The sequence below is a fragment of the Chelonoidis abingdonii genome, chromosome 3 (assembly GCF_003597395.2).
Source record: "Chelonoidis abingdonii isolate Lonesome George chromosome 3, CheloAbing_2.0, whole genome shotgun sequence".
Lineage (NCBI taxonomy): Eukaryota > Metazoa > Chordata > Testudines > Testudinidae > Chelonoidis > Chelonoidis abingdonii.
Window position 1 is genome coordinate 416,877 of NC_133771.1, and position 26,834 is coordinate 443,710.

At 53.7% G+C, this 26,834-nt stretch overlaps 1 protein-coding gene across 4 annotated transcripts in view; it reads left to right on the top strand.

Annotated features, from left to right (window-relative positions):
• Nucleotides 1-11: 11 nt before the first annotated feature.
• FNDC4 (fibronectin type III domain containing 4) overlaps nt 12-26,834 on the top strand; it is a 36,049-nt gene continuing 9,226 nt past the window's right edge. For 3 of the 4 annotated variants that reach the window (XR_004373009.2, XR_004373010.2, XM_032775200.2), the window contains exons 1-4: nt 12-150; nt 22,138-22,253; nt 22,872-23,076; nt 26,621-26,710. Coding sequence is in view for 2 of the 4 variants with exons in the window: in XM_032775200.2 (XP_032631091.1) it covers nt 75-150; nt 22,138-22,253; nt 22,872-23,076; nt 26,621-26,710 (487 nt within the window). In the remaining 2 variants the exon portion in view is untranslated. Of the gene's footprint in view, nt 151-1,119; nt 1,191-22,137; nt 22,254-22,871; nt 23,077-26,620; nt 26,711-26,834 lie in introns of all 4 variants that reach the window. The other variant, XM_075063509.1, reaches the window with a different exon arrangement.

Genomic DNA, 26,834 nt, shown 5'->3' on the forward strand with positions numbered 1-26,834 from the left:
GGGGCCGAACCCGCCGCGGCGGACACGGAGCCCGGGGTTCCTGCGGCCCCAGCGGGCTGCCCCTCCACGGGGCCATGGCCCCCTTCCCCGCCTGCCTCAACTCGGCCGTGCTGGTGCTGTTCAGCTGCGACCTCTGGCTGGTGCGAGCAAGTGAGTGCGGGCCGGGCCGGCCTGGGGAGGGCGCCTGGCAGGGGCTGGGGGAGGGCGCGGGCCGGACAGGGGCCGTGGCCGGGGTCAGGGGAGGGCGCCGGGCAGGTGCCGTGGGAGAACGCAGGGCCGGGGCTTCTGTCCAGCGTTGCACTGGGCTGATCCCAGCCCGGCGCGTGGTAGCCGCAGGAGGGGACCCGGCCGCGGCTGCGATTGTAACCCAGTGGCAAAGCCCTGCAATGCAAAGGGACTCCGGGGCCGCAGACTGCAGCAAGCGCCGGGCTGCGGGAGCACCGGGCTGCAGGGCCCAGCGAGCAGGGACTCCAGCAGCGCTCGGGTTTTTGAGCCGAGAGGAAGGAGGTTCCGCAGTGATCCGAGCCCACCAGCCCTGGTAGGGTCCCGGGGCTCGCCCCGTGCTGCTTTCTCCGCAGCCCCTTTGCCCCCCGGCCCCTGGAGGGCGCTCGGAAGTCGGTTCTGGTTTCCTGTGTGAAGGCAGAAGAAGCCACCGAGACGGGCTAAATAGATCAGTCCCTGCCCGCTCTCCGCAGGCCCAGGGGAGGCCCCTCTGCCGAACCAAGCACAGGAGAACGGAGAGTTCCGACTTAGCTGCCATGTAAACAGCAAAGTTCCCCTTCTTCGCTGAAGAACAAATCTTGTTTACCCTGTTCACAGGAGCAGCCCCACTGGCCCAAATTCATCCCTGGGGTAACGTCATTGGCCCTGCTTGCTTGTGTTGTGAGGGAGGGGATTGACTCTGTTTTACCAAAAGGTAATTGATTAATCAGTAGAGTTCCAAGCTCCTGCTTCCTTGGTCTGGGTGCACTCAGCAAAGCTGGGCCACTGCAGCTGGGTGTCGCTGTTTAGCCCTGGGGGCAAGTCCTGGCCTCCTCGGAACACCACACCAGTCTGACCACCAGGGGAAGGTTGCATTACCTTGTCCTTTTCTACTGGAGATCACAATTTAATCTGTAGGGTGAAATACGCCACATGCAGATGGCCTGCACCAGGTCCCTGCATCACTGAAGTCCCAGCGAGCCCCTACTGTAAGTACAAGAAAGTTACTAACATTCCCTTTAGACTCCTTGTCTGCTTTGCTTATTTATAAAGCAGAAATTAAGAGCTTCAGGTCAGCTCTACTTGCTGGTGTGTGGGACAATTTTTAGGAGCAGGGATGCCAGACCCAAGGCCCACCTAGCACAATATGCTGCGGCTGGTACCAGTGCTGCAGAGGAAGGTCAGAGAACACCACAGCCACAGTTATGGGATAATCTGCCCCACACTTTAGTCCTCGTCCTGGTTTCTAATAATTACAGCCCATCTTAAAACCTGAAGCAGGAGGTTTACGCTTCCTGCCAGAACTTTTGTTATCATAAGAACATAAGAACAGCCGTATTAGGTCAGACCAAAGGTCCATCTAGCCCAGTATCCTGTCTACCGACAGTGGCCAATGCCAGGTGTCCCAAAGGAAGTGAATCTAACAGGCAATGATCACGTGATCTCTCTCCTGCCATCCATCTCCATCCTCTGACAAACAGAGGCTAGGGACACCATTCCTTACCCATCCTGGCTAATAGCCATTAATGGACTTAACCTCCATGAATTTATCCAGTTCACTTTTAAATGCTGTTATAGTCCTAGTCTTCACAACCTCCTCAGGCAAGGAGTTCCACAAGTTGACTGTGCACTGTGTGAAGAACTTTCCTTTTATTTCTTTTAAACCTGCTGCCTATTAATTTCATTTGATGACCCCTGGTTCTTGTGTTATGTGAAGGAGTAAATAACACTTCCTTGTTCAATTTCTCCACACCATTGGGTACAAAGGCCGATTTAAAGGGCAGGTTACAAACCCTAGTTAATATTTCTGCAACTTCACATTTGAGTTCTTTCAGACCTCTTGGGTGAATGCCATCTGGTCCCAGTGACTTGTTAATGTTAAGTTTATCAATTAATTCTAAAACCTCCTCTAGTGACACTTCAATCTGTGACAGTTCCTCAGATTTGTCATCTACAAAAGCTGGCTCAGGTTTGGGAATCTCCTAACATCCTCAGCCATGAAGACTGAAGGAAAGAATCCATTTAGTTTCTCTGCAATGACTATATCGTCTTTAAGCACTCCTTTTGTATCTCGATCATCAAGGGGCCCCACTGGTTGCTTAGCAGGCTTCCTGCTTCTGATGTACTTAAAAAACATTTTGTAATTACTTTTGGAGTTTTTGGCTCGTTATCATTAACTATGATAACTCTGGATATTCTTGTTATCCATATAGCTCCAGTCCCTTTCTGCATGCTAACCTTTGGCCTCCATGACTTCCTACAGCAGTGAATTCCATGGGCTGATTATACCTTGTGTGAAAACATATTTTCTTTTATCAGTTTTGAATTTCCCACTTTCAGTTTCTCTTACTGTCCCTTTGGCCTGGTCTACACAGGTAGGGGGGAGTCGATGTAAGATACGCAACTTCAGCTACAGGAATAGCGTAGCTGAAGTTGACATATCTTATTTCGACTTACCTCCCGTCCTCATAGCGTGGGATCGATGGCCGCGGCTCACCCCATTGACTCTGCTATCGCCGCTCACCCTGGTGGAGTTCTGGAGTCAACGGGAGCGCTTTTGGGGATCGATATATCATGCCTAGAGGATACGCAATATATCGATCCCCGATAAATTGATCACTACCCGCCGATCTGGCAGGCAGTCTGGACGTACTCTTCTTTCTTAGGTTATGAGACATGGAGAACACGAGCTCTCAATCTGCCTGCTCTAGACCAGTCTTTATGGAAGGTACTTCCCTCATCGCTCCTCTTAGTCCTCTCCTGAGGTAACAATCCCAGTTGTTTTGATCTCTCTTTTTCATGTCCTTGATCACTCTCCTTGCTCTTCTCTGGGCCCCTAAGGCTTTGCAGTATCCCTGGAGATTTCTGTGTGAACTAGAGCAGAGCTTTTAGAGAAACATCACATTTTTATTTAAAAAACTGCCAGTGGAGAAGAAGCCACCAGAACCCTTGATAAGTTGTTCCAATGGTTAATAATTCATAGATTCATAGACTCTAGGACTGGAAGGGACCTCGAGAGGTCATCGAGTCCAGTCCCCTGCCCTCATGGCAAGACCAAATACTGTCTAGACCATCCCTGATAGACATTTATCTAACCTACTCTTAAATATCTCCAGAGATGGCGATTCCAACAACCTCGCCTAGGCATTTATTCAGGTCCAACCACCCTGACAGTTGGAACTTTCCTATGTCCACCCCCTTAAATCTCCCTTGCTGCAGTTTAAGCCCATGCTTCCTTGTTCTATCATTAGAGGCTAAGTTGCGAACAAGTTTTCTCCCCTCCTCCTGAGTGATTAAATTGTGTGTTAAAAAATTGTGCCTATTTCCAGTCTGAATTTGTCTAGCTTCTAGCTTCCAGGCCATGGGGCTTGTGTTAGGCCCTGTAGTCTGCTAGACAAAGTGCCTCATGTAGTACTTACCAGTCTGTGTCAGGGCAGCCCACACATTTTGCACCCTAGGCAAGGAGCTCAAATGACACTCCATGCCCTCTTGCTTGGGCCAAAACTTTTTGTAAAAGGTCTCATTCTGCCTTCTTCCCTGTATCTACTCCTCTCATGGTACTGCTCTCTACCTACCCAGTAAAGGAGAACTACAACTTAAAATGCTTGTTCAAAAATCGTTAATGTAACATTAATCAAACTGTGGACTCCGTACTATCTTACTAATCCCCACGGGGAGGTGGAGTAACGTGCAGCGCCGGGAGAGCTCTCTCCCAGCACTGCACCTGTACCACACTCGTTCTTCAGAAGCGCTGCGTGGGACACTCCGCAGCAGCGCTTTGGTTTCGAGTGTAGCCAAGCCCTTAGGTCAGTTCAGACGCCTGGTCGTCCCCCTAGCCTGGGACTGCACTCATGGCGCTGGTGTGGAGTAGGTATGCAGCTGCCTAGAGGGAGGCAGCAGGACACTGTCTAGATAGAAAACATAGGTGCAAGGGAATTGTACTACAGACACACAGGTTTGCTGCTTCCTCCGGGCCCAGGAGTGCTCACCCCCCACTCCTGGCCAGGGGCCTTCCTCCCCGACCCCTTGCTCCCAAGCACCCCTCCCCACCCACCTCTTCCCACCCCCGCTCCATCGTTGGCTCCACCCCCACCATTCCCCCAAGCTCCCATCCCTGCTCCGCCTCTTCTCACCCAATTCCGCCACCTCCCCTGAGCACTCCCCATCCCCACTCCTCCCCGCACCTCCTATATACTGTAAAACAGCAGGAAGTGCTGGGAGGGAGGGGGAAGAGTTGATTGGGGGGAGCTGGCTGCTGATGGGTGCTAAGCACCCAGTAATTTTTTCCTGTGGGTTCTCCAGCCCAGGAGCACTCATGAAGTCGGCGCCTATGTGAGTTTAGACACCTACAAGTTTCAGTGGGAGTTTTGTGTAAAACTGGGACTGAGGTGCCTAACTCCTTTTGTCCATCCAATCCCAGGTTCCTGATCCAGCGAGGTGCTGGTCCACTCCTGGCTTCCCCTGGAGCTGAGAGCACCCAGCATCTCTGAAGATCAGACCCCAGAGGTTTCAGCTTAAGCACCAAAACTCAGTGAGCACCTTTGGAAATGCTTCCCTCAGTGAACAGGGGTTAGTCCAGGGGTAGGCAACCTACGTCACACATGCTAAAGGCGGCACGTGAGCGATTTTCAGGGGCACTCACACTGCCCAGGTCCTGGCCACCAGTCTGGAGGGCTCTATATTTTAATTTAATTTTAAATGAAGCTTCTTAAACATTTAAAAATCCTTATTTACTTTACATACAATAGTTTAGTTATATGTTATAGACTTATAGAAAGAGACCTTCTAAAAATGTTAAACTGTATCACTGGCACGTGAAACCTTAAATCAGAGTGAATAAATGAAGACTCGGCACAGCACGTCTGAAAGTTGTTAGACAATAAGCTAGAACCACTTGGGCAGATGCTCAGCAGAACGAGGCCAGGGTGAGGCTGGGCTCTGTGGTTGATGACATACTGAAGGAGGGATCTTGGGTCTGTCAGGGTCCAGTTAGCTGTTATTTCAGCTTGCCCCCCTGTCCCATACAGTGTTTCCTCTCAGTGTTCCAACATTTCTAAAAGGCCTGGCTCATACATATCCACCTGTACGGGTGCTCCCACCCATCCTTCAATGCAGTTCTGATGGGCCTTATAGGTGGCCCCTTCGACACCTCACACTCAAAACTGCCCTCCTGTAGCGATCACCTCCGCCAGAATGGCTGGTGAGCCCCTGCTCTGATGGCATATCCTCCTTACACAGTGCTGCATAGGGAGAAGTGGTGCTGGGGCCCCAGCCTCCATTCCTGACCAAGGTGGTGTCCGATTTTCATTTAAACCAAACCCTCACCCTCCTGTTTTTCTCTCCCAATCCAGGGGAAGCCAAGCTGCACACCTTGGATGTTCCCACAGCGCTTCTGTATGACTTCGACAAAGTCATTCAGAAAACTGTCCTGTTTATTTGGGTCACTGGGAAAACAGTTCAGGGTAATCTTGGAAATGTTATCCTGGATAACCCAGCCCATTACACCCATCTACCAGTTAGGAAGTTTACCTTCTCCCCACAAGAATTGGGGCCCACTCAGCTACTGCTCAGCCAACCTCTGTGGCTTGCCCAAGGCCCATTCACATACCAGCAACCTGGAGAACAGCCCCATGGAGTCAGCCCAGACTTTCACACACCATTATGGATCTGGCCTCTAGATCAGAGCCAAATTGGATAGTGCAGTTCTGAAATCCTTATTTAGTGAGGTATGGCTAGGACTCCTCCACCCACCGCCAGTTAATCTGGGACCTGCTAGCAAGACACACATCAGAGCCACATGGACTTTAGTGCAGAATGAACAGTTACTTCCCTGGCAGGAACTGTGGTTCTTTGAGATGTGATGTCTGTGTGGAGCCCATGACTTGCTCGCCTTTGGAGTTAATCTCTCCTGGTTCTCTGCATTGGTGAGAGAGCTGAGAGGCTGTAGGGACAATTCTGCTTTTTATGCCCTTGGCCAGTGGGGCTAGAAGGACATGTAGGGCTCAGGAGTGGCCTCAGAAGATACTGCTAGTCCCAGATTCTGGTCTCATGCACGAGGTGACTAGGATCCACATGGACAAAACATCTCTAAGAACCAGTCACAGCAAGGTAAACAACAAAACTTTTTCTAGACGATAAATTATTTTAGTAACTCTTTTCTGAACCCTTGCCAGTTTGTCATCATCCTTTCTGAAGTGTGGACAGCAGCACTGACATAGTATCCAGTAACGGGAGTTACTGCCATGGTATAGAATCGACTTCTGCTCTGTATTCCCCCACTTATGTATCCAAGGATCACATTTGCAGTTTTTGTCACAACATCCCACTGGGAACTCATGTTCATTGGTTTCTACTATGACCCCTAAGTCCTTTATAGAGTGGATGCTTTGCAAACTACTGTCCCCCATCAGCTAAGTGTGGTCTGCATTTGTTATTCAATTTATGACTTTGGGTTTGGCTGTATTAACAGTAATGTTCACGTAAGCTGCCGGAGATCTCGCTGGCTCTGTAGAACTGACCTGTCCCAATCGTTATTCACCGCCCCACCAGTTACTGTGGCCTTGGCAAGCTTTAGCAGGAATGAGTTTATGTTTTTTTCCCAGCTCCTGGATAAAGTTGTGTCAGCGATAGTAGCCTGTGTAACCACACTCTTATATCGGCTCCAATACCCTCCATCCCCTAGAAGCCCTGTTGTTTGTTGCCCTCACATGGTGCCTCTTGTCTTAGAAAGCTCTTGGGGACAGAGAGCTGTGTCTACTTTAGGGGCCACTTGATCACACAGATCTCAGGAAATGCAGGGGGAAGGTGCCCACAGCAAGTCGAGCTCTGCCCCTAGGGATGTGCATTGCAATAAACTCTTGCAGCCCAGGACCTTGCGGCACTGGGAATATAATATCTGGCAGGGAAACAGAAAAGCCTGTCCCTTTCACCTTCTGCATAGGCTCCCGTGTAGAGTTTAATGCTATTGCTCCAGTGAGGCTGTGCAAGCAGATTCAGTTGTGTAGTGCTTACCCTCGTGATATGAAATGTTGCACCGGTGCTACTGCGTAAGTGGCCCCACGTGGTTTGTCAGGCTAGGACCAGAGATTGAAGAGCTCTGGAAATGAGGAACACGTTTTGTCCCTGCCTGTGCTGAGCATAAAGAGGTCGTATCAGGCAGCTCCTGGCAGATTAATCCAGGTAGATTAATACCTCAGCAGGCGTGTCCTCAGCGGCTGCAGGGACATGGGCATCGATTCTAGTGCTAATGCTGCCTGTTGGTCTGACACTAGCTGTCCTCCAAGGGTGATCAATGTGTTTGGAGAGCACAGCATCCCTCCTCCAGCCCAGCTGCTGTCCGGGGATGGAGGGCCTGCAGTCTCTCCTCTGTACATGGGGGATGGAGGGGATTGGGGGGGCACGGAGCCTGCAGTCTCTGTTCTGTATGTGGGGGGTGGAAGGGGCAGGGGGCACTGGGCCTGCAGTGTCTCTTCTGTACGTGGGGGGTGGAGGGGCACTGGGCTTGCAGTCTCTGTTCTGTACGTGGGGGTGGAGGGGGCACTGGGTCTGCAGTCTCTGCTCTGTTGCCGACACAGAGGGTGCCCGAGGCAAGCAACAGTGGTTCGTTGCCTCGAGTGCGAAGCACCAATGAACACACACCAGGGTGGAGAAGCAAGCAAAGTTTATTTGAGATCTCAAAGAGGTGCTGGGAGACTTGGCACGCCTCAAATCATGCACCCCTACACAAGTGGCTTTTCCCTTTCTATAAGTCTTTTTTCTCTTTCTTCTTCCCCTCCCCCCCTCCTCCCCCTGTAGCAGTTACGTAAGCGCAGGTGCATTAAGTAATCTTGGCCACGGCAGCTCGTTAGTAAGTTTTCCTTCTGCAAGTTATCTTGTCCTTCTGCTAAAGGTGCACAGGCCTCATCACTACTCGCTTAGACCTGTTGAGCTGTGCTGCAACATGATAACTCGCTGTTACACATTTAATTCACAGCTGCTAGCTTTTCTAAGATCAAGTAGAGTTCAACATGAGGAGCTTTGGTTCACTGAGGCCTAGATTTATGCCTAGTGACACCAACAGCTCTGTACATGGGGGTGGAAGGTGGGGGGTACTGGGCTGCAGTGTCTCTTCTGTACGTGGGGGGTGGAGGGGCAACTGGCCCTGCAGTCTCTGCTCTGTACATGGTGGGTGGTGGGGGTGGGAGAGTACTGGTCTGCAGTCTGCTTCTGTACGTGGGGGGGAGGGCACTGGGCTGCAGTCTCTGTTCTGTACGGGGGGTGGAGGGGCTGGGGGGGGCACTGGCCTGCAGTCTCTGTCTGTATCGTGGGGGTGGGAGGGGCTGGGGGGGCACTGGGCCTGCAGTTGTTTCTGTACGTGACGGTGGAGGGCTGGGGGGGCACTGGGCCTGCAGTCTCTGTTCTGTACGGGGGAGGGGCTGGGGGGGGCACTGGGCCTGCAGTCTCTGTCTGTACGTGACGGTGGAGGCTGGGGGGGGCACTGGGCCTGCAGTCTCTGTTCTGTACATGGGGGTGAGGGGGCACGGGGCCTGCAGTCTCTGCCTGTATGTGCGGGGAAGGGGCACTGGGCCTGCAGTCTCTGTTCTGTACATGGGGGGTGGAGGGGCTGGAGGGGCACTGGGTCTGCAGTCTCTGCTCTGTACGTGGGGGAGGGGCTGGGGGCGGTACTGGGCCTGCAGTCTCTGTTCTGTACATGGGGTGGAGGGGCGGGGGGGGTACTGGGCTGCAGTGTCTCTTCTGTATGTGGGGGTGGAGGGGCACTGAGCCTGCAGTCTCTGTTCTGTATGTGATGGTGAGGGGCTGGGGGGGGCACTGGGCCTGCAGTCTGCTCTGTACGTGGGGTGAGGGCTGGGGGGCACTGGGCCTGCAGTCTCTGCTCTGTACATGGGGCTGGGGGGGACACTGGGCCTGCAGTCTCTGCTCTGTAAATGGGGGTGGGGGGCCACTGGGCCTGCAGTCTCTGTTCTGTACATGGGGGGTGGAGGGGCTGGGGGGCACTGGGCCTGCAGTCTGCTCTGTACGTAGGGTGTGGAGGGGGCACTGGGCCTGCAGTCTCTGTTCTGTACGTGGTGGAGGGCAGGAGGGGGTACAGGGCCTGCGTCTCTGTTCTGTACTGGGTTGGAAGGGCACTGGGCCTGCAGTCTCTGTTCTGTACGTGACGGTGGAGGGGCTGGTGGTGGTGGGGGCACTGGGCCTGCAGTCTCTGGTCTGTACATGGGGGTGGAGGGGCTGGGGGGGCCACTGGGCCTGCAGTCTCTGCTCTGTAAGTGGGGTGGAGGGGCTGGGGGGCCACTGGGCCTGCAGTCTCTGCTCTGTACGTGGAGTGGAGGGTTGGGCGGGGGGCTCTGGGCTGCAGTCTCTGCTCTGTACGTGGGGTTGGAGGGGCGGAGGGGGCGCCCTGGGGATTGCCCAGGCAGTACTGACTGGCCTCTGGCACATCATGAAATACAGAGATGGAGGGAGGGCAGCACTGGTCCACCAGGGATCACACTAAATGACACATGCAGAACCCCATCCAGTTCCCTGCCCCCCTATTATTCCAATAGCCAACTTGCTGCCGCCTGTGTCCCACTCAAGCTGTGGCAAACCCTCTCCCTGCCTGCGAGGCTTCATGGTTGGGAACCCAGGAGGCAAGCCTAAGCGCACAGCCTTCCTCCCGGGAGGGAGAGGGCAGGCACTGGCTCTGGAGTGGGATGGGGCTGGTGGGTGAGGCACAAGGCCTATGCAATGAGCTGGGTGAGCATGTCCAGCCATGCAGAGCCTGCGGAGGTCCCACAGGACGGAAGATGGAGCTCTAACCCCCTCGAGGGAGACTCTGGAGCTTTCCCTCAGGATACGGGGGCAGGAGCTTCCCCAGAGCCCAAGGGCAGCCTGGCAGCAGAGTAACACAGCCATTATTAATCCGGCCCCTCTCACTGTCCAGGCCACGCTCTGGGTCCCATTGCAGCAGCTGCACTGACTTCAGTGGAGCTTCAGGATTGGGCCACTATATACCTCTGTATAGAGCACAAGGGCGACTGGAGATAGAGCAGTACTGCCCCAGGCATCATGGCTCCATACGGCCCTGCAGAAGAGTAATGCTGGGCTGAGGAGACAAACAGCCAGGCAGGCCTTCCAAGCTGCAAGCACCTCTTCAGACCTACTTCTTGCCTGTGACCTTCCTTGGAAAGGGAGCAGGTGTGGTGTGTTATAACTGCATGCGTGGCGGGAGTTGCTGGGATGAGATGACCCAGCCAGCAGCTGCCTGGGGTTAGCAAGGAGCTTTGATCAGCATCTCTATGAACCAAGGGGTTTGGAGTGTGGAAGGGGACTCAGGGCTGGGCCGCAGCTCGGAGTGGGGCCAAGATGAGAGGTTTGGAGTGTGGAGGGGACTCAGGAGTGGGGGGCACAGGCTCTGGGGTGGCAACAGGGATCAAGGGTTGAGGTGCGGAAGGGACTTCGGTTGGGGGCAGACAGTTGGAGAGTGTGGGGGAGAATGGGCTCTGGGTGGGGCTAGGGATAGAGAGGTTCAGTGTGCAGGAAGGGTCTTTGTGGTGGGGCCAGGGAATAGAGGTTCAGAGTGTGGGAGGGGAACTGCAAGGTTGGGGCAGAAGGTTGGATGTGTGTAGGAGGGGTGGGCTCTGGGGTGGGCCCAAGGATGAGGGGTTCGGAGTGTGAGGAGGCTTTGGGATGGGGCAGAAGGTGGTGTGAGTGGTGGGGGAGAGATGGGCTCTGGGTGGGCCAAGGATGAGGGGTTTGGAGTGTGGAGGAGGCTCTGGGATGGGGCAGAAGGTTGGAGTGTGTGTGTGTGTGGTGGGGAAGAGATGTGGCTCGATGGGGTGGGACCAGGGATGAGGGGTTTGAGTGTGGAGGAGGCTCTGGGATGGGGCAGAAAGGTTTGGTGGCTGTGTGTGTGTGTGTGGTGGGGGAGAGATGGGCTCCTGGGGTGGGCCAGGGATGAGAGTTTGGGTAGGGAGGGGGCTCAGGGTTGGGGCAACAAGTTGGGATGTGGGGGGGGATGGGCTCTGGGGTGGGGCCAGGAATAGAAGTTCAGTGTGTGGAGGGGGCCTCTAGGAGGGCCAGGGATGAGGAAGTTGGGGTATGGGGGGGACTCGGGTGGGGTAGAAGGTTGGGATGTGTTTGTGCGGGGGGGGGGAGATTTGGGTGGGAAGAGTTCAGTGTGCGGGAGGGGGCTCTGTGGTGGGGCCAGGAATGAGGGGTTTGGGGTGTGGGAGGGGGTTCAGGGTTGGGGCAGAAGGTTGGGATGTGTGGCAGGGGATGGGCTCTGGGGTGGGGCCAGGGATGAGGGGTTTGGTGTGTGGGAGGGGGCTCTGGGGTGGGGCCAGGGATGAGGGGCTTGGAGTGCAGGCTGCCCCAGAGCTGAGGTAGGGAGACAGGACTCCCACGAGCCCCCTCTCACACCAGCATCTCAGGCTGGAGGAAGGGTACCTCTCCCCAGCCATGGCAGCACCAGCCGGGCTGGGCTGGGCTGGGCTGGGCTGAAGGAGGGGCTCCTCTCCACTGGCAGCTCCGGCGGGCCTAGGCCAGGCCAAGGGAGGGGCGCCTCTCCCCTGCCAGGTCCACGCTGGGGACTCTCCCACAGCTGGTCCGCTCTGGGGCCAGTGAGGAGGGGCTCCTCTCCCCGCCACAGCCCTGAGCTCCTGTGTGGGGCTTCATAGGCAGCTGCATGGCTGTGCGGCTTAAAGGGAACTTAGGTCAGGACCAGAGAGAGGTGTGAGCAACTTGAGACCTAACTCTGCTGGGCGATGGGCGACGTGATGCCAAGTTAAGTTCAATGTCAATAAACACAAAGTAAGCCACGCGGGAGGGGAAAAGGTACAATGGAGGGACCTTGAGAGATCACAAAGTCCAGCCCCTTGCACTGAGGATGGACCAAGTAAAACCTAGACCATCTTGAGAGTTGTTTGTCCAACCTGTTCTTAAAAACCTCTAGTTCCACCACCTCCTTGGAAGCCTGTTCCAGAACTTAACTATCTGTATTGTTAGAAAGCTTTTCCTAATGCGTAACAAATCTCCCTTGTTGCAGATGCAGCTCATTACTTCTTGACTTACCTTTCAGTGGACATGGAGAACAATTGGTCACCATCCTCTTTATAGCAGCCCTGAACATATCTGAAGACTTATCAGGTCCCCCCTCACCCGTCTTTTCTCAAGACTAAACATGCCCAGTTTTTGTAACCTTTCCTCATAGCCAGAGGTCAGGTTTTCTAACCGTTTCATCATTTTTATTGCTCTCCTCAGGACTCTCTCTATTTTAGCCACACCTTTCCCAAGGTGTGGTGCCCAGAATTGGACAGTGCTTCAGCTGCGGCCTCACCAGTGCCAAGTAGAACAGGACAATTACCTCCCATGTCTTACATATTATATTCCTATTAATACCCTCTGGAAAATAAGCCATTTTTGCAACATTGACAACTCATATTCAATTTGTGATCCACTATAACTCCCACATGCTTTTCTGCAGTACTGCTGCCTAGACAGTTATGCTCCATTTTGTAGTTGGGCATTTGACTGTTCCCTTCCTAAGTGCAGTACTTTGCACTGGTCTTTACTGAATTTCATCTTGTTAAATTCAGACCACTTCTCTAATTTGTCAAGGTCATTTTGAACTCTAATCCTGTCCACTAAAGTGCTTGCAACCCCTCGCAGTTTGGTGTCACTTGCAAATTTTATAGGCATACTCTCTGCTCTATTATCCAGGTCATGACTACTACCAGACCCAGGACTGTCCCCTGTGGAACCCCAGTAGATATATTCTCCCAGTTTGTCAATGAACCATTGATAACTACTCTGAGTATGGTCTTTCAACCGATTGTCCACCCACCTTATAGTAATTTCATCTATGCCACTTTCCCCTAGTTTACTTATGAGACTGGCATGTGGGATTCTCTCAAAAGCCTTAATAATAAAAAAAAATCAAGTTGTACCAGGTCTACTACTTCCACCCATCCACTAAGCCAAAGCCCTGTCAAAGACGGAAATCAGGTGGCTTTGGCATGATCCTGACAAAGCCATGCTGGCTATTCCTTGCTACCTTCTTAATCTTATGGGGCTTACAAACTGATTGTTTAATCATTTGTTCCAGTATCTTTCCAGGTGCTGAAGTTAGGCTGATTGGTCTGTAGTTCCCTGGGTTATCTTTGTTCCCTTTTTAAAGGCAGGTGCTATCTTTGCCCTTCTTCAGTCCTCTGAGGGTCACGCACCCTCAAAAATAATTGCTAATGGTTCTGAGATTGCTTCAGCTGGTTCCTGAAGTACCCTAAGATGACTTTCATCAGGCTCTGCTGACTTGAATACATTTAACTTCCCCAAGTTATCTGTAACCTGTTCTTTCCCTATTAGGGAATGTGTTGCTTCTCCCTTGTTGTTAATATTAATTGTGTTGAGCATATGATCACCATTAACCTTTAGGGAAAGGAGGAGCATATTCAGGAGGGATGGGCTCCACCTAACCTAAACTGGAACCAGACTGCTGGCAAGTCAAATTAAAAAGGTCAGAGAAGTTTCTAAAGTAAGGCCTGGGAGAAAGCTGACAGGTGTGGAGGAGCACTCGATTCAGACAGACACACCCCTTAGAGGAGGATTTGTTAAAGAGGTTACTCTATTGCTAGTAAGGAGGAGAGGATGGAAGTTGATAAAGTACTGACAGGAACTGAAGAGAAAAATCAAATGAAAAAAAGAGTCCCATTTAATTACATCACATAATGGCAGACAGCTAAAAAGTGACAAATTTTGTAAGTGCTCAAATACAAATGCAAGAACTCTAAATTCTACGATGGATGAACTTGAGGGCCTGGTATTATGTGAGGATTTGATATAACGGTCATCACAAGAACTTGGTGGAATAAGGATAATCAATGGGACACGGTAATACCAGTGTACAAAACATATAGAATAGGTTGTGCTGGTTGGGAAATAGCACTAAATGTGTGTGTGTGTGTGTGTGTGTGTATAGAAATTCTATGCTTGAACAACAAGAACATAGCAGTAGGGATACACTACTGACCAGGATGGTGACGGTGATTGTGAAATGCTCCCGGAGATTGGAGAGGCTATAAAACTAGAAAACTCAGCTGAAATCCCCCAGTATTCCTATCTCCATATCGATTGGGTACATGTGACCTTAGGATGGGATGCAGAGATAAAATTTGTAGAGATAATTAATGAGGTTTTCTTGGAGCAGCTAATCCTGGAACTCACTAGGGGAGAGGCAATTCTTGATTTAGTTCTAAGTGATGCACAGGATCTGGTCCAAGAGGTGAATAATGTTGAGACGCTCAGTAACAGCAACCATAACGTAATTATATTTCACATCCCTGTGGGAGAGAAAATACCAAAGAAGCCCCTCACAGTAGCATTTAACTTCAGAAAGTTCACAATTTTTTTTTTAAAAAGAGGAAGCTAGTTAAACAGAAATTTAAAAGATACAGTCACAAAAGTTCCATGCCTGCAAGCTGCATGGAAACTTTTTAAAGACACCATAATAAAGGCTCAAATTAAATGGATATCCCTAATTAAAAAACATAGTGAGAGGACCAAAAAAATGCCATCATGGCTAAACAGTCAAGCAAGTTGTCAGAGGCAAAAAGACATCCTTTAAGGTGTATTAAAAATTGAAAATGAAATCTTACTGAGGAAAATAGAAAGGAGCATAAACTCTGGCATGACAAGGATAAACATATAATTAGGCAGAACAGAAAAGAATTTGAAGAGCAATTAGCCAAAGAGTCACAAACTAAACATTTTTTTTCATTGTTAAGTACATCAGATGCAGGAAAGTGGCCTAACAATTAGTGGGGCCACTGGCTGATGGAGGTGCTAAAGGAGTAGCACTTCCATTAGTCTTCGCTGCAGAGGCTAAGGCAGATTCCCACACCTGAGCCAGTCTTTTTAGGTGACAGATCTGAGGAACTGTCCCAGATTGAGGTGTCAGTGGAGAAGATTTGGAACAACTGATACATTAAACAGAAATAAGTCACCAGGACTAGATGGTATTTGCCCAAGACTTCTCAAGGAACTCAAATATGAAATTGCAGAATGACTAGCTGTGGTACGTAACCTATCACTTAAATCAGCTTCTGTACCAGATGACTGGATGATGTGACACTAATTTATCAAAAAGCCTCCAGAGGTGATTCCCCCAATTACAGGCCAGTAAGGCTAACTTCAGTGGCAGGCAAAATGATTGCTAATTCTGTTCTTTACTACAGTTTCAGTCACATAGATGAACACAATTTGTGGGGAAAAGCCAACATGGCTCTTAAAAAGGAAAATCATGCTTCATTAGTCTACTAGAATTCTTTGAAGGGGTCAACAAGCATGTGGACAAGGGGGATCCAGTGGATATAGTGTACTTGGACTTTCAGAATGCCTTTGACAAGGTCTCTCTCCCAAGGCTCTTGAGCAGAGTGAGCTGTCATGGGATAAGAGGGAAGGTCCCCTCCTGGATCGGTAACTGGTTAAAAGATGGAGGGGGAGGAAATGGTCAGTATTCAGAATGGAGAGAGGTAAATAGTGCTGGCTCCCAGAGGTCTGTTCTGGGATCAATCCTATTCAATATTTTCATAAACGATCTAGAAAAGAGAGTAAACAGTGAGATGGCAACATTTGGAGGTGATACAAACTACTCCAGATAGTTAAGTGCAAAGCTGTCTGTGAAGAGTTACAAAGGGACCTCACAAAACTGGGTGAGCCCCAAGCTGCTGCCACAGCTCAGACTCTAGGGCCAAGCTGCATTGTTTTGTGGAGTAACAACAGAGTTTTGCTAGCAATCTCTAGCAAACCTAGCACAGAGGGAGGGAGACCTCTCGGAAGCGGCTGGCTGTTGGCACGTCTCTGCATGCCCCAATGTGTGTGTGTGTGTGTGTGACTCCATGCACTGCCCCCACCCCGGACAGTGCACAGAGACCTGCTGACCCCTCCCTCCAAGGGGTGCGCAGAGATGTGCCAGCAGCAGAGCTAAGGCAGCTCCCTGCCTGCTCTGCCTCCCTCCGCACTGCTTGGGTCCTAGAAGTGGCTGGCATGTCCCTACAGCCCCTGAGGGTTGGGGGGTGTCTCCACATGCTGCCCTGCCCCGAACACCAACTCTGCAGCTCCTATTGGCCAGAAACTGCAGCCAATGGGAGCTGCAGGGGTGGCGCCTGTGGGCAGTGGTGCACAGAGACCCCCCGTCTAGGAGCCGCTGCCGGTGCGGTGTTTGTGCTGGTCGCTTTGGGAGCTACGCCACCCGAGGTAAGCGCCGCCCCCTGCCCCCCTTCTGCACCTCAACCCCCTGCCCCAGCCCGGAGCCTGCACTCCAAACCCAAGCTTCCTCCCAGAGCCCACACCCCTGACCCCCTCCCACACCGCAACCCCCTGCCCCTATTAAAGTACCTCACTTTATTTTCATTTACTTTCCATTACTTATAAGAACGTAAGAATGGCCGTACTGGGTCAGACCAAAGGTCCATCTAGCCCAGTATCTGTCTACCAACAGTGGCCGATGCCAGGTGCCCCAGAGGGAGTGAACCTAACAAGTAATGATCAAGTGATCTCTCTCCTGCCATCCATCTCCATCCTCTGACAAATAGAAGCTAGGGACACTATTCCTTACCCATCCTGGCTAATAGCCATTAATGGACTTAACCTCCCTGAATTTATCCAGTTCTCTTTTAAACACTGTGAAGTCCTAGCCTTCACAACCTCTTCAGGCAAGGAGTTTCACAAGTTGACGGTGCACTGTGTGAAGAAGAACTTCCTTTTATTTGTTTTAAACCTGCTGTGCTGCCATTAATCTCATATTTGGTGACCTCTAGTTCTTGTATTATGGGAACAAGTAAATAACTTTTCTTTATTCACTTTCTCCACACCACTAATGTTTTTATATACCTCTATCATATCCCCCCTTAGTCTCCTCTTTTCCAAGATGAAAAGTCCTAGCCTCTTTAATCTTTCCTCATATGGGATCCTCTGCAAACCCCTAATCATTTTAGTTGTCCTTTTCTGAACGTTTTCTAATGCCAGTATATCTTTTTTTGAGATGAGACGACCACATCCGTACACAACATTCAAGATGTCGGTGTACCATGGAGGAGGATGAAGAAAAAGAGAATGAAAACTGGGCAGGGAGATAAGACAGAATGTTCTTTTTCTTGGCGGAGTCCCAAGGGGGAGCCCCCGAAAATGAAGCTGTGCACACTCTAAATCCACCACTGCCCACACCTGCCCAGCCCCCACCTCACCCCTGAAGCTTCTGGGGCTTTTCACTCATCTCTCCCAGGCCTGGGGATTCCACAGGGGTCTGACCCGTCCCCCTGCACCAGGCAGGGGAGGTGCATAGTGGCTGTGAGCTGCTGAAATCTTCCTGCTGCCTCCTCCACCCTCCCGTCCTGTAAGCATAACCCACACACCTCCTGGGTTTGGTGCTCTGTCCCATCTAGTGACACTGAGACCACTTAGAGAGAGAGGTCTCCTGATACTGACAGGGCCTCTGGGGATTCCCAGGTCAAGCAGAGGTGCAGCCCTCCTCGGTGTGCACATCACAGTCCTCCCCACCCTTCCTCTTTTTTGTCACCTTGGACTGCAAACTCTTTGGGACAGGGCTGAGCCAGGCCTCCTTCATGCTAATGCAGAACCTGGCATGGCACGGCACGGCACGAGGGGTGGGGGGAGAGCTTTGCACATGCCTATCCCTGGACTGCAAGAGGGCTCCTCATGAGCACCTGCTCAGCAATGAGTGTGGGTGCATCCATGCGCTCGTTTGTTCAAGCATGGGGGCGGGGGGGCTCATGTGTGTCACACTGTGGCCCTGAATAAATAGCAAGCCAGCAAGAACGAACACAGACCCTGAGAAGAGCAGCCAGTAAATGCTGGCATCAATGTCTGTGTGAGGTGGACCCTTTACCAGCCTGCCTGCCTGCCTGCGAGGCACTTGTATAGAGCCCTGGACGGGGAGTATCCCCCGGCCAGACAGGCCCACTGTCACCCCGTGTTGCACAGCCCAGAGAGCTGCCCCACAGTAACTCCTAGAGCAGCTGTTAGAAAAAACAGCGAATCTGGATTGAAAAATGATCAGTGCTGGAGAAACCACCATGGCCCCTGGGAAATTATCCCAGTGGGTAACTCCCCTCACCATTAAAACAAGGTATGCCATATTTCCATGGAGCGGGCTGTACCGTCTCTGCTAGACTGAAGAGCTCATTGTTAACTATTTGTCCCCCACGCAGGTACCGATAGATTGTAATCCCATCGCCCTGTCACAGGTTTACTACTCACCACGAGGGCGCCTCCTTGTGGTTCACCTAGGGATTAGCTCTCAACCCATCTGACCCCCCCTCCTCTCTCAACTTGTGGGGCTCCTCTTCATGGCTTGGCCCTTCAGCCAGCTCACTATAGTTCTCCCCTCCCGTGGTAACAAAGCTTCCCCGCCCCCCCCCGCACAAGCTGTCGCAGGCAGTCTTCCAATCCACTCCCCTGAATGTGCCTCCTCCCCAGGGGCTAGTAGAGGAACTCAGGCCTGGCCACTATTCCAGATTCCAGCCCACAGACCCTGTGTCTAGCAACCACCAGCTGCACACTTGGACACTGTAGCTGTTTCCCTGGGCTCCTTCCTCTCTATCTTCTGGTCCCCCCTCAAGTTACCAGAGTTTCACCTGCTCTCCGCTTCTTGCCAGAGTCTGTATTTTCCAGGCAGGACCCCAGGACTCACTCACCCGCGGCCACCTCCTTGTCTCTTGACAGGAAACGAGTGCAGAGCTCCTTCCTACAGCCTCCTCTTGTGCACCACTTCCTGGTTTTATACTAGCGCAGCCTGCTCCTGCCCAGCTGGGCTTCACCATCAGTTAGAGCATATCAGCCTGGACTCTCTTCCAGGTACAGCTGTCACAGGGTTAATGGCCTCTTTTACCTACTCAGGCCTTGTGGGGGGTAGAAAGGCCTGAGTAGGTAAAAGAGGCCATTAACCCTGTGACACCCCTGTGACACCTCACACACCCCATAACCATCTCCTCGTTCAGCTAATTAGGCTTGGCAATAGACTCTAGGAGCTCTCAGGCAAGTTTTCTAATCCTTTCATCCATCGTGTGGCTCTTCTCTGACCCCTCTCCCATTTACCAGCACCCGGTCCTTAATCTGTAATGAAAAAGGTGCTGGGGCTCTAGCAATTTTCTTACATAGGCCCAGAGGGACCGGGGCTCTGAGCTGCCAGGCCCAAAGGGGCCTGGGGCTCAGCCATGGCACAAATTAAGCACTGTCAACATCCTTCTTGAATCAGACACAATATCCCATCAGTGGTTGCACCAATGCCAAGTAACCTCTCTGCTCCTACTCAAGATTCCTGTTTGCACATCCAAGGGTGGCATTAGCCCTTTTGGCCACAGTGTCACACTGGGCTCTTATGCTGAGCCAATTATACATCATGACCCCCAAATCTTTTTCAGAGTCACTATCTCCCCAGGTAGAGTCCCCCATCCTGTAAAGACAGCCTGCCTTCTTTATTCCCAAACGTATATTTACCTGTATTAAAAGGCATTGTTTGCTTGTGCCCAGCTTCCCAATCAATCAGTATCTGTTTTCTTATTTATTTACCACTCACCCAATTGTGTAATTTTACATTTTCTTCCAGGTCATTAATAAAAATCTTAAATAGCAAAGGGAGCACCACACTCCCATCACCCCGCTTTCCTGGCTGCTTCTAGGTGGTCACAGAGCACAGGGCCTGCTCCCATGTGCCTCCTCCAGGCCCGAGCAGCAGTGCTCTTACCCCCATAGCCTCAGGCCTGCATGACTTCATGGGTGGAGGTGGGGTGCCCGGGGCCAAAGTGCACAGATCCCTGCCCTGCCTGGGTGAGCCCTGGGAGGGCCCAAGGCCATGAGTTTGAGGGTCTCCTTGCTTGGGCTGCAGGAGGGCCCAGCACCCACACCAGAGTCCTTGATGACCTGTGGGCTCAGAGGACTGAGCACAGCGCAGCCCCAGACAGGGGCCATCACAGCTTGGCACCAGGTCTCTGTCCTGAGCATTGCAACGCAGCAACAGGGCTTCAAAGCCAGCCTCCCTTAGTGCTTGGGCAACTTGGAGCATGTTCTGTCTGCACACCCAGGCACAAATCCCCTCCCTACCAGCATGCATGGATGCTAGTCACCTCACCCAGCCCCCACTGGCAGCCCTCTGCCCAGGGTGGGGCAGGTAGATGCAGAGGCCTATGTTTGGGGAGAAGTGGCTTTACCTCCTCGGCTCTCACTCCCTTCAGCTGCCTGGGCCATAACACATGCCTGACCCCACCCTGCACTGCGTCCTAGTGTCCTGCTGGGCTGGCTGAGGGAGCGAAGTTGGGTTACTAATGGGTTTGCTGCATCTCTCCAGCCAGAGTCTCAGGCTCTTCCCTGCCCCTATTTCAAATCTCTCTGGGTCCTCTTGGATCAATGCACCCCTCTGCCAGTCATGCTCCTCCCATCACCTCACACCCATGCAGCTCCTGCTCCAGGACCGGCTGGGCTGCATGTTCAAACACACACCTCTGTGTCCTGTCACTCTGGGCATGCACTAGCATCTGTGCATACTGGTAGGGATGGGATTTGTGCCTGGGTGTGCAGACAGGCACATACACGACGCTCCAAGGCCTAAGGGAGGCTGGCTTTGGCTGTTTCTGTTACTGTGTTGCATCGCTCAGGACAGACACCTGCTACGAAAGCTGTTGTGGTAGTTTCTCTGCTGCTATTTCAGAGTTTATTCAGGAAGTGAAAACAAAAGCAGGGTGAAGGAAAAGCAATGCCCTGTCTGAGCTGTGAATGCCTGTCATGGTGGGGCAGCGGCCCTGCAGGAAACCCAGTGAGTGGGAATCCTCAGGCAGTCAGGGAGCCCTTAAAGGACTCTCTTGAGATGGGCAGGAACCACATCTTCTCTAGCCCCCAGCACAACAGGCCCACAACCAACAACGGAAGAGGCACTGGAAGTGGCTGCATCAGGCTTTTGCCTTTGACAAGACCTTTCAACTTCGGCGCTGGAACTGTAATGTGCTTTAAAACATCCCTGGGAGTGGGCAAGGCTGCCGGGGCCTTCGGCTGCAGTCATTCCTCCACTGCTTTCGTGCATGGCCTGGGTTTGCACCCCCCCTGTCACATGGAAGCCATAGCATCCATCAACACTGGGGTTCACCCAGACTGCACATTCCCCTCCTGGGCACTGCAAACTCCCAGGACTCTGCAGCCTTTCAGTCCTCCTCCGTAGGGAACAATTTCTACTTATGAGAAAAGAAAACACCAGCACAAAGTGGCCACTTTCCAGCTGGCTCAGCAGAGGATGGCCCTGGCCTGGAGAATGGCAGGGCTCCTGGTCTGGCCTAGGGAGAGGTCCATTGGGCTGGGAATCATGGCACCAGGTGTCCCTAGCGCTCTGCCCTTCACACCCTTATCACTGAGCAAGGAGGCTGACAAGCATCAGTCCCTCCATCCTATGATCAGCTCTCAGTGGCTGCAAAAGGTCACGTCTGTCAGATCAAGGAATAGAACCCACGTCTCTGCCGTGGGAGACCATGAACAGACCAGCTGAGGGAAACTGGGCTGCTGGTGCATCATGTTTGCTGGGGCCCCACCCCCTCCTATTTCACTTTTTTACATAGATGCTACAGCTGTTTTGGGGGGCCTGAATGAGGCCCTGGTACAATTGTCTCCCCCTCATAGGCCTTGCCCATGGCTTCTGCACTTAGCCACACTGCCTCTCCAAAAGATTAGGCAAATCTAGGTGTTTGGCTATGCAGCCTGCTCACTCTGCAAAGCCCAGTCAGACACATGGCAGAAGGGCTGTTGTTAAGGCCATCCTCAGATGCTGTTTGTTGTACAGGCTGGTTGCAAGGTGGGACCCAGGCAACTCAGCAGCTCAGTAATTGTATAGAGCACAGAGTGATCTCTCTGTCTTGTCCCCTCTTCTGCACACTGGCTTTCTGTTCCCTCCCCTGGTTCACACAGATAGGCCGCCGTCCCCAGTCAATGTGACTGTTACGCACCTGAAGGCAAACTCCGCCACTGTCTCATGGGATGTCCCGGAGGGAGACATCATCATTGGCTATGCCATCTCACAGCAGGTATGCCAGGCTCTGCCCCCAAGGTGTCTCCACCCTGCCTCCCCTTCCCTTTGGGAGGGCTTTCCCAGGAACACAACCCACCCGAGGGATGCACCATGAGCAGTGCTGGCCATGGGTTATGCAGGCTCCTCCTTCCTTCTCTGGCTATCCCACTGCTGAGGGATCAGCTCTGACCCCACCCATCTCTCATCAGCCTATCTGGGGCCAGCAGGCCATTGGGCCTCCAAGGGGCAAGACGCACTTGGCCCCACCCTCCTGGGCACCCCCACCTTGACACCCCTCTCTACAAAATGTCTGCTTCAGGCTCCAGCCCTGTCCTCTCCCTGCTGCCCTGGGTGGGGTCTCCCCTCTGGGCAGGGCTTTGCGAGGGAGGAGTTTGTCCTTGTGACTGTACAATGGCATGGGGTACTCTAGAAATACTGCTATTCACAGGATTATCCCTGCCCCGCACGTGAATGGCCCAGCAGAGTCTCCGAGGAGCTTGGGCTGGGGCTGGGCAGGAGCTCAGAGGTCACCATGCCTCCCCCACCTGAGCTGGCCACTCGCCCTCACTAACCTGTTTCCAGAAGGGCAGGGGAGCCCTCCCTGTGACTGACTGTCTCTCTCCGACTCTGGCAGCGGCAGGACGGGCAAATGCAGCGGTTCATCCGGGAGGTGAACACCACGAACCGGGCCTGCGTGCTGTGGGACCTGGCAGAGGACGCAGACTACATCATCCAGGTGCAGAGCATCGGCCTGCATGGAGAGAGCCAGGCCAGCAAGAGAGTCCATTTCCGGACCCTGAAAGAGACTGATCGCCTCCCCTCCAACAGCTCCAACCAAGGTGAGCGCAGGAGCCCAAGCTGTGCCATTGCCACACGCTCTGGTTGGGAGATTGGTCACTGGGCCCTGCAAGGAAAATTCTCTGCAGGGCCCCACAACTCACGGAAGCAGGAAACAGGCCCTGGTAACCGAGGGGAGTCAGGGCTGCCACGTGGGAATCCCCATGGGGGCAGCTAGGGCTGGTGCTGTATTGCAATGCTGAGCTATACAGTAGCACTGGGTCAGGTCAGACCCTTTGCTGTTCAGCCTGCCCCCAGGTGAAGTGGCAGAAGGAGCAGGGTGGGGGGCACTGCAGAGGGGCTGGAAAGCCACCTGGGGGCTCCTGGCAGGAGCTGTGCCCAGGACTGGAGAGGTGCAGAAGGTGCCTCCGCAAAAGCCTTTCATTCCCTGCTGCACGCTCAGGGCTCCTGGGCCGGGCTGCTTAGTGCAGGACAAGGAGACACAGCTTGAACCACAAGGCTGTTCCAGTAGTTCGTGCAGTCTCCCAGTGTGGCAGGTTTGTCAGTCTGGGAGCGTTGGGAACGGAGGCTCCAGGACCAAAGGAGAGGGAGTAAAGCCCACGGCAGGACCTAGCATGGCACCTCTGGTGTTACAGCCAGCAGGCAGAACAGAGGCAAGTCCCTGCCCAACATGGAGCCAAGCCCCGCAGGAGCCAGGAGACACAAGGCCGGGGGGGGAAGGGGAGAGAGACATTTCCTGCTGCACTGCCCAGGGGCATCCTGCCATGGGGTGACACCCACATGGGTTCCTCCACTAAATTCTGCACCAAGATAACAGAGGGGAAGGTGATAAGCAGCTCCTCACTGCTGGAAAAGACCATCCTAGAGAGGCACAGCACTGCCTGGCATGCAGCCTTGCCAGCGCTGGACACCTGCTAACATCACCCAAGCTCCCCCCAGCATGGATCAGGGGCAGAGCGATGGGGACCAGCTCCCTTGTCGTGCTGGGCTGCAGGGGGCTTGTACCAGGGTCTCTTTTCCCTCCAGCTCCCTGCAGAGGTTCAGTCCTGAGAGTGGAGCACTTTTCTCTGCTGCAGGAAAGTGACAGGGTGCACTCACCTCTGGTGAGTGCCTCTTGTCAGCTGGGTGCGATCCTGCACTTCCCATTTCTGTGCAGCCGGCACCCCTTGGCTGTTGCCCTGGTCAGGCAGGTCCTCAGGGGCTCAGCCCCTGCCCCCAAGTCACTCGGTTAATAGGTGAACGGATGGATGAACCTCTTCCAGGGGAGAAGGTCCATGAGGGCCTGTCCCAGTGCCCTGGTGAATGTCTGTAGAGCTGTCTCTGTGCTCAGTTCTTCTGGGCTCAAGATCCCTGCCTGCCCTGGCGCAGAGCAGGGCCGCCAGCTTCCTGCCTGGAGACTCTGCCCTAATCAGTTCTTACTGCCCCTGCTCTCCAGCCAGGTCACTCCTTGGGGTTCAGTCCCCTTCCAGGGTAACAAAGTCCAGCAAATGGTTGGCCCTCTGCAGGGTCTTCAGCCCCAGCCCTGTTTAAACTCCAAGTCCCGTTCTTGGGCATCTGATGCCTTTTCTCCCCTCCTTGGGGCTTAGGCCACTCCTCTGGGGGCAGGGGGCTGGGTCTGACCACTACTCTGGGTCCCAAATTCCCAACCCAGGGTCCCTATAGACAGTAGCCATGTGCTGCTTCCCTTAAATGGTCACTGCTGCCTCCCTGGGCTGCTTCTCACTCTGTCCCATCACCTCCTTGGGGTGTCTGTCTGTTCCCGGCTTGACCAGGGTCTCTCCTAGGCACCCCCACATGGGGAGTGTCATGGGCACCCAGCCCATCCTCCCACTTCTGCTCTTAGCCAGCAACTGGGGTCTCAGCCCCTGCAGTGCCTTTTAACTGAGCCTGCTGTGCTCTGATTGGCTGCTTCCCTGAAGCCGCTGTAGGCAGGCCTGGAGGACCCACCTTCACTGCTCCTTGTCTGGGCAGGAGTGGTAGGATTGTGGGCGCCTGGTACGGCCAGTCACACGGACCCCGGGCGTGTGACACTGGGGAGGGCCCACGAGGGGTTAAACCTGCCCTGTGGCTGCTGCAGGCCCTTGGCAGGAGAGAAACTCTCCAGCATCTCTGGCCAGGCTGGGTCCCATCCCTCCCCTGCAGCCCGGGGCTCGATCTGCCCCATGCCCTGCTGGGGAGGGCAAGCTGTGCTGACGCTCCTTGTGGGCACCGCTGCCGAGGGGAGGAGCTGGCCGGGGCAGGTGCCTGGTGCAGGGCGGACAGCTCAGCCCCAACTCTGGAGCCCCAGGCTCAGCCCTCGTCCTCCTCCCGCTCCAGACAGTGGCTCACAGCCCTGCCCTGCTTGTCTCCCCAGTGGCTTCTCTCAGGGGCCAGCAGGCTCAGTCCTCTTTCCCCTGGCAGGGGTGCTGGGCTGGGAGATGCCCACCATGGGCTTCCCCATTAGAAAAAGGAATTCTGGGTAAACTGGCTGGTTTCTGAGAGGGCAGCCAGTGCCATCAGGCCAGTGCCACTGTCTACAGGGCTGGAGCCAGCTTGGGTGTGGACTGGAGCCTGCGTTTGGTCCACACAGGACCAGGTTGGCCTGACCTGTGTTAAAGGGGGCAGCAGAGCCTTTGCACAGAGTGCTTTCACACGCCTCCAGATGCCATCCCAAGTCCCTAGTTTCACCCCAGTGTTTGCCCTCGCCGACCCCTGACCCCTCTCTGGTTCCCCATGTCACTCTGCAGCCCTGGCTGGGTCAGTCTCAATGGACTAAACGGGCCCAGAGAGCCCCAGACAGTAACATGTAAACAGCTTGCAGGCGTGACTACAGCAACCTTGGCTTGCTTAGCACCCTGGCAAATGCACTAGAAAATTCACACTCCCAGGCTGCAGCGTGACAGCTCCGCTCTTTGTACAGCACACTGACCACCTCTCTACGCAGCCTCTGCCCTCCCCAGTGAGATGCCGAGGGCCTGCCACTGACCCTGGGACTCTGACGCGAGCAGGAGGAACGTCGTCATCCCAGGCCAAAACAGAAACCAAGGAGCTGCTGCTAGGCAGGCGAGTGTGTGCCCCGAGGGTGGGCGGCACACGCTGGAGTGTTGATGGCAGGTAGGCAGGTGGGGCAGATCTGTGGGGATCCTGCTCCCCGGCACACACAGGCCTGTCAGACACAGACACAACCATGCCCCAGGCCCCCCTGGCTGGTGAGTATATGCTCCCCCTTCCCTGGAGCTCACATCTCCCCCGACTGTACGGTGTACCCCAATCTCCCAGGAAAAGGAGAAGGTGCTTTAACTCTCAAGGGGCCATCCGGGATCAGTCCAGCCTGGCCAGGCTGCTGCCTCTGACCAGTCACAGGTGCCTAGAGGTAGCAAAGGTTTGATTGGCTCAGGTGTCCCCTGCCCTTTATGCTGCTGGGAGCTGAGGGGATGAAACCCAGAGCCCTGTTTCCCCTCCCTCCACTTGTGTCCTATTGGCCCCCTGTGGTTCTGGAGTCTCCTCTGGCTCCCTGCCTGGGCTGGATGCAGTTTCTCATCCACCCGCAGCCTGACAGTCCCACCAGGCTGGACCACACCCCACTGCTCAGCGTGTGTCTTGCAGGTGACATCACCATGGAAGGGCTGGACAAGGAGCGGCAGCTCCAGACGGGGGAGATTGTCATCATCGTGACTGTGCTGCTCATGTGGGCAGGTGAGGAAAAGTGGGGGGGCAGTGCTCACTGATCACCACCCAGGGTCCAACCTCATGGGCCTCTGGCCCCTCTGGAGTCCATACAGGGTTGGGCTGGAAGGCAGCACGTGGGTATGAAGGTGGG